Source organism: Apteryx rowi, unplaced genomic scaffold (assembly GCF_003343035.1).
Source record: "Apteryx rowi isolate R43461 unplaced genomic scaffold, aptRow1 scaffold_62, whole genome shotgun sequence".
In the NCBI taxonomy this organism is placed as follows: domain Eukaryota; kingdom Metazoa; phylum Chordata; class Aves; order Apterygiformes; family Apterygidae; genus Apteryx; species Apteryx rowi.
The window spans coordinates 1855883-1863500 of record NW_020450894.1 but is presented as its reverse complement, the minus strand read 5'-3'; the positions used below and the strand labels follow the sequence as shown (position 1 = coordinate 1863500).

Below are 7618 nucleotides of genomic sequence, written 5' to 3'. Positions count from 1 at the left end.
ATCTAGTCCGTTGGCGCTGCCAGCGGTGGGGGCGGGGGGGGAACGGCCGCGGCCGGCGCCGAGGGCGCCCTGCGGCCGCGCTCCGGGCACCACTGCGCCCTGCGGCGGCCGCGGCCATGCCCATGTGGGCTTGTGGGGGATGTAGTGAGGCGAGGGCGACTCGTCCCGGAAGTGCTGGCCCTTGGTATGCGCTGGGGTTAGTCGTCCCCCGAGAGGGGGGCCCACTCGCAACGGGATGGAGGGCCGCGGTGGCCGTGGCGTGTCGGCTGTGTTTGGTTTAGTGCGTGTGTATGGGGGGGGGGAATTACCTTCCTGGTCCGTGGCTTTCCCGGTTCATCCGTGGAAGTTGTCTGTCCCTTTGCAGTCGCTATGCAGTCACCGCGTGCAGGAGCGGCTGTAGCTGCGTGTGCTGGCGGCTCTCGATGAGGTGTGGAGAGCCGCGCTTTCTGTGTGTGTTAAATATAAGCAGTAGAACGAAAGACCTGTAACGAGGTTCCAGAGAATGCGATGAAGCAGGAAATCTCAAATTGATTACATTCTTGTCCTTTTGATTTCATATTTAATAATGTAAAAGTAACTGCAAAATATTGAATTAAGAGTTGATATAGCTAAGAGCTTGTATTTATTGAATAAGAGAATGGGGATAAGTTATGATATGCTGAAAAATGCAAGGAATGCTGCTACTTCAGTGTTACGTTAAGGTTCTGTATGCTACATCATCTTCCGTTTGCATTTTGCTTTGAAATGTATTTCTGACCATAATAAAATCTGATCAATCTTTTATAAGGGAAAATGCAGATTATATACCACATCTTGTAAGGCTTGCCCGGTGGACTACTTCTGGACTTATATTGCTGATCTGTTTGCAGACTGAATATAAAATATGTTTTTGTGAATATGGAAATATACTAATCAGTTTATATGATAATCCAAGATTAATTTCAAGGAGTGTTTTTTTTTAAATTAAATCCGTAAATTACATATAACTTGATATATATATTGCTGGACAAGTGTATTCTAAGTCACTTGGTATCATAAAAGAACATCTTGGGAGGAGAGGAAGAGGCACTTTGGTGCCATATCTATATCTTTTCTGCATATTTTCCCATTTGTGCCAATTGTAGTTTCAAATAGTGATATTAAGAACTGTTGTTTGGCAATCACAGGGAGCTTGCTCCCCGAGTCTTGCTTTTGTGCTATTAAGTATTCCCTGCAGTATCTAAAGCATTCTTATTAACTGTTGAGCACTGTTTATTTTGGCTAATGCACTGTTAATGTGTCTATTTAAGAAACACTGTTTCTGAACTCTCTGTGAGTACTTCCCTGAGCTTTGCCTATGAACAGCCAGGTTAATATTTGATATGGGGCTGTTTAAAAGTAGGTCAGTGATAAGGAAATGACTGGAAATTCTGCTTAGCTCAGCTTTAAGTGAGCTGCAAGGGCAGAGGATAGTGCTCTTAATACATAGGTTGCCTCATTATTTCTGAAGAGTGAAATGTATTGGTGGTATCTTTTTTGCTCAGGTAACAGACACAAAAACAGTGACTGTCACAGTTTATAAGCACTCGTGTTCATTGATGTCAGTACCATGCAGTGAGTCTGCCTAACAAATAAATCTTTACAGATGCTTAAGACTAGGGGGAAGTTAAAAGCTACACTTTGTAATGGTTAGCGTGCTTTATTGTGAGCTTAATCAAAAGTAAGGTCTCAGCTTTAGACCTGTTGAACTCCTCTTGATTCTTTGTTCTTTTTGAGTAATATTTCTATTTATCCTATTGATTTTCTTAGTCGGCTTTTCAAGTTGTAGGTTGAATAGCTTTCCTCAGATTTTTAAAATGGAATTGATAATCTGACTGAGCTGTTGGGAATGTCACAATCACAGAATGCTTGAGGTTGGAAGGGACCTCTGGAGATCATCTAGTCCAACCCCCCTGCTCAAGCAGGGTCACCTAGAGCACATTGCCAAGGACCCTGTCCAGATGGCTTTTGAATATCTCCAAGGATGGAGACTCCAACCTCTCTGGGCAGTTTGTTTTGGTGCTCTGTTACCCTCCCAAGAAATAATTTTTGTGATAAGAATATTCTTTTATTTTTCTTCTTTATTTAATTTTGGTCTCAATAGGATGTATTCCTTGTTAGCTTATGAAGAGACTGTATTTCTTGGTATTATACCATGTTTTACCTTTGTGAATGAGCCTGAGGATTTAACTGTGAGATTTAATAGCTTTTTAAAATAAAAGTTTTTTCAACCTAGTAACTACAGCAGCTTCTGTTTTGAGTAACACTGCACAACTCCATTTGTTTAGAGGCTTTCTTTACTTGAATTGTCATATGGGTGACAGAAAATGCTGCCTGAAACACTTCTGGGAGGTGGGTAGGCCCTTCAGTATAAATACTTCACACTTTATGGCTGGTAAAAGAATATTCCTGTTTTATCAGCAGAAGTGGAAGTCTTAAAATTGGAAAAGTAATTTCTTGCTGCTCCTTTGAATACTTGGAATGATAAGTTGGCTGACTAGTCAGTTTTGTTATGTCAGCGTGATGTCCATTGGAATGGATGATTCTCATCTGAGAGTGAGACACAATGAGTAAGATGAAGGACTTTGGTTTCTCCTAGATTTCCAGTTTTGCACACTTTACCCTTATACTTGTCCTGAAGCTAAGGTTTAAAAGCTTGAGCGTAAAAATTATGAATTCATTGTGTTCCTTAACGGAGCATGAGAAATCATTTTCTAACATTGCTACTGTGGTTTAGTTTTCAAGGCTTTTGTGGTGGGTAATAATTTATAATCTTTTAATCTGGAATATACTGTAGGAGAATAAAACAACTTCATAAATACTTCTGATCCTTTCATTAGCTGGTGTGTTTGAAATAAGAAAAAGAATGGTAATCCTTATTAAGCTTCCCTGTCCTTCCTGGTTTAGATGGTTGTATGGTTTTTACAAAGCAGTGGTATAGCCAACATTTTTCCCAAAGACTTTTCACTGATATTTATTTTCCAGATTTCACACAGCATTACTTTAACTAAATGAGTTGACTTTGTAGATCATTTCATTCATGTTTTTAATAACTGAAAACAAACAATCAGAAAACCCTGTAGCAATGAATTGGTGTATCTTGAGAGTTGTCTGTATTATCTGTATCTTCCCTGTTCTTTCTGAGAACCTAGAGCAAGTATTTATGCATTCTTAGTATGAAGAATCTGAATCGGTAAAGTATGCTCAGTTCAATGTGATAATAATGGTAAGGTGTGGAGCACAAACCTCTTAAAAGCCTGCGTTTATTGCCCTTTCTTAGCTGCTGTCTTTTAGATCGCACTAGTTTCTTGCTGAAAGAGATTATGGGCAGAAGGGATAGGGTAGTGAGACCTACTTTTTTTTCTTTTCTTTTTTTAAGGTTGTCAACTCGTGTAGAATTTCTTCAGCTACTCGTTTGGCTGAAGGCCCTATCTGCCAGGCTAGAACAGTGTGTCTTGTCTGTTCCCTGCTACCTTCTGTCCTGGGAATTCTCAGTCTCCCTATATGGCTCCTAAAGAAGCTAATGAATGTAGCTGATCCCTATTCTGAGCTCCCCCATTCGTCACTTATGAAAATGTCTCCATTTTTGTAGGGGCCTTGGGTTTATTGCCAACTATGACACTCCAGGCAAAAACAATAGTTTAATAAACAAAATGGTGTGACCTGGACCAAAATTAAGTGTACCTAAAGTTTTAAAAAAACCCACCCACCTCTAAACAAGCAAGCCTATTACAAGGTTCAAAAGCTATGGGAATGAAGTGTAGCATATGTATATCACTAGTAGGTTTACAGGGGCTAAGACTTCTAAAACATAGAAAGAGACTTTCTGGGAGAAGCTGTTACAGATTTAGACTGTAGTTACCTGTGTTCAAAACTGTGTTGCCTTCCTGATAAAGACGGTTGCAAATGCTGTTGTCCAGCTTTGTGGCAATTAATGGAAGTGATTAACACTTAGAGTGGAGGAAAAAAAGTCTTCAGTAGGTTATTATACTGTAAAGCATCCCTGAAATCAAGGTCATCGAAACCTGGATAAACCATAAAAATATTAGGTATTCCAGTGATCTGGTTTTAGCCTCTGTAACATCTGTGCTGCCTAGAGCTATTGGAGATGATTAGTTTTATAATCTTGGGCAAGTATCTTCTGTATACTTAAAAAAAAAAAACAACCCCCCCCCCAAAAAAAAAACCTAGACCTTGTCTACAATTTAAGGCTTTTACAGGTGCAAAACCTGATTTTCATGACTTCTTTTAAGTATCCGTCCCCCATGAAAATCAGGATTAGTTGAAACATTTTTTCAGTGATACAATGACAGTGCAGGCAATTATTACTTCCTGGATGACTGTTGGGTGTGTTGGTACCACTCGTGTGTTGTACAGTCATGCAGTGAACTGGAGAGTTGATATGTGTTTAAAAAAGAAAAAACAAAAAAACAAACCCCACAGCTTCTTTCCTTGGCTGGGCCCAGATCAGTTCTCTAGTCTGGTTCCCTGTGCAGACTCACCAGTTTATACTAGTGTAACTGAATGGGAAAGGCAGACTGCATTGCTGCAAGAATAAATACTTACTGGATGGCAACATCATAGATGCTTTAGAGAAAAATCAGTTATATACCTGTCTTGACCCAGTTTTACTCTTTTAAAAGAAATGATGTGTATTCTCTATGTATTTGACAAAATGCAAATTTCAAATATTATTCTACATGTCTTTGAGTGTGGCAGGTAATTTGTGTTACTCAGTGCTGAGAATCATTTTTCCCCCTGTAGCCAACCATCTTGATATAATGAATTGTGACAACTTTCAGAATTACCATGAATCTATATTTGCAAAGATTCTTCTAATTTAGGCTAGCAGAGAAGGAAAGGGACTTGGGAGCTCTGTCTGACCAGCAGTTGGAGAGCCTGAATCTGAGCCTTATGTATTTAGGATCAGTTATGTTGTACTTTTTAACAGAAGTCCTCACTTTAAGCTGGTGCCTTTCTTAGTTGCTTATTTCAGCCCTAGTGGTGCACCAACACTCTGTTGGCTCAAGTAATTGTGTGGCTGTGCAGTAAGTCTGAACAGTGATCTGATCTAGATTAAAAATAACCATGGGGGCAGCAAAAGGAATGTCAGGTTATATCTGAAGCGGTTTCCTGATCTGGGTGAGCAGGTGGCTATGAAATTCCATGCCCCAACAGGAGGGAAGCGGTGCAGTTTGGAAGCAAACAAAGGGTGAACGTAACAGTTGTTGAAGTACTACTGGCAAGCGCTTACCCTGAATTATTTTTGACCCTGCTGGTTTGACTCCCATCCCTTAAAGCAAGCCAGAAATTCCAGTTATGTTGTGGTTCCACACACTTGTTTGTGGAGTGTGGTGGGTTTTGTTTTTTGGGGGCGGAGGGGGATGTTTTTAGGAGGTGGGGAGTGTGGCATGTGCTGGCATGGCTGTTTGTGTAGCCACTGGGCAAACCTGACTAGGGCACTCATCTGTCTGGGGAGAAAATTCTGCAAACTGTGGTCTGGTTTATTATTTATTTTTATGTAGGATCACGTTTCTAATCTGGTTTACTATGTGGATTTAGTGTACAGGCAGGTGATAGTTTTGAGGTGTGAATTGCAGCCTGGTTGTAAGTGTCAACTGGTAGCTTATGAAACTACTTTAGGTTCTTATGTTCTTAGTATGTTGAATACACCGTGGGGCAATTGGCCCTCTTAAGACTCACCTCAAGTTTCCTTATATTCCTAGTTGACTAGTATTTGACTACAAATATAGAAAGAGACTGAGCTGAACTCTGTTGCCATAAAATGGGCATCTCTGTCACTGTCTTTTTCCAGTCTATTCAGCTGTTAGACTTGTGTAGTTGTAGAATATTTGAACTTTTAAAGGGTGTTAAGACTGGGGATATTGCAGCTTGCCAGTGGAGGCTTTAAAGAGTGTGGCAAGCACTCAGTATTTTAGAAGTTGATTTTGACTGTACTTGAAAAACGTGCTTGTTTTTCATTGTCTGAGTAAGTATTAATGTCTGTCTTTGTATTGTTGCATCTTCATCCACGTATGCCTCATGTTCTTTGGCCTTCTTTTCACCTGTAGTAGAAACTTGATTTTCCTCTCTTTGTACTTGCAGCATTTTTAAATCGTATTTGTTCAATGGCATATTACTTTAGAAGTTTATTCACTTGTAACATATAGTAGTAGCTATGCTAGTTTAAATCTGTTTTGTCTGACTGTTGCAGTCACTTAAATTACTCTGTGGTTTGCCTGAGGCAATACTGGTATCATGCAAACTAGAGGCTAGAATTACGATGCACCTGATATTCAGCTTCCTTGTCATGCTATACTTCTTAGAGTAGATTATCACTGTGACAAATTATTTAACCTCTAGTTTCTTGTTTGGGCAAATTATTTAACCTCTAGTTTCTTGTTTGCACCTCATTCTGGAGATTACAGTAAGTAATCCTTACCTACAATGGAAGAAAAAAACCCAAACTTTTGAGTTAGTGCACTTGCTAGGCATTCATTCATTTTATTTATTTATTAACTGAAGAGGATGAGAAAGCTAGGATAAGTGTCAATGTTTATTTTCAGTGTGTGTTTATCTGCTGTAAGCTCATGAAGTGAACAGTATCCTATTCAGAAGCAACTCTTCCTCTGTTAATATTTTGACAAGCCTGTGGGTTTATTTTATTTTATTTTATTTATTTTTTCCTTCCTTTGTCTCAGAATATCTTTTTCTCACTGGCTCAGTAGTGTTAACCTTTTCATTGTGAAATATAGTTATACAATGCTATAGGAACTGCTCAATTTTTATTACGGTTCACAGAATTTTCTAATAGTCTCAAAACCTTTGTCAGTGATTACCGCTCCATTTAGAGACAAACAAGAGGACAGTACTATATTGCTTAGGCGTTGTCTTGAGGATAAGTGAAGCTTGTTACAGCCATCATAAGAGAAATTCTTCATGAGAAGGGAGAAAAGTTCGTTGAGGGCATCCAATTTTAATAGATTTTTTCCATTGGGTTTCTTATTCCAAGTATAATGAAATAATTGTAACTGCAGTAAAACTAAGTTGTGTCACACTTTAGCCAAGCCATGTTAACATACTGCACTCCTTCTTACCTAGTTGCAAATGAAAAGCAAAAGGTTGGTATGGAGGAGCTTTGGTTATGTTATTCAGTGAATTTTTTACTTTGATTTATCTTATTGAAAATATGGCAGTCTAAGTGCCCAGCAGAAGTTCATGCAGTTGAACAACTTTACTTTAACACTTTTTAAGTCTTGGAGTGTTGACTTGAATGTGCTGTTTTGCAAAAAGCTAACCTAATCTTAGCTCATGGTGCTGAAAGGTGATCCTGCTGTCTCTTCTGCTGGCCCTGCTGTGGTGTGGCTGCAGAGTCAGCTGTGTTGGAGGACCTGGTCCTGCTGGCTGTGTAAGCAGTAGTACAAATGCAAAATGGGGGAGGTGTGTGACGGGAGGTGTGCAAACTGGCCCTTTCAGCAGCAAGATAGGCTTAGATGGGTATAATCTGCTTCTGAATCTGCACAAGTGGTGTTGTATAGGCAAGTTAAGAATCTGTATGAGACCTAAGCCCTAATTTTTTTTTTTTTTTTTTTTTTTTTGG

At 39.4% G+C, this 7618-nt stretch overlaps 2 protein-coding genes across 2 annotated transcripts in view; one reads left to right on the top strand and one right to left on the bottom strand.

Moving 5' to 3' along the window:
* Nucleotides 1-339, bottom strand: part of LOC112974649 (pseudouridine-metabolizing bifunctional protein C1861.05-like) — a 36923-nt gene extending 36584 nt beyond the window's left edge. The window contains exon 1 of the mRNA XM_026083854.1: nucleotides 309-339. Within this exon, the coding sequence (XP_025939639.1) occupies nucleotides 309-337 (29 nt within the window). The 5' untranslated portion in view covers nucleotides 338-339. The remainder of the gene's footprint in view (nucleotides 1-308) is intronic.
* Nucleotides 166-7618, top strand: part of MKRN1 (makorin ring finger protein 1) — a 22346-nt gene continuing 14893 nt past the window's right edge. The window contains exon 1 of the mRNA XM_026083856.1: nucleotides 166-184. The gene's annotated coding sequence lies outside the window, so the exon portion shown is untranslated. The remainder of the gene's footprint in view (nucleotides 185-7618) is intronic.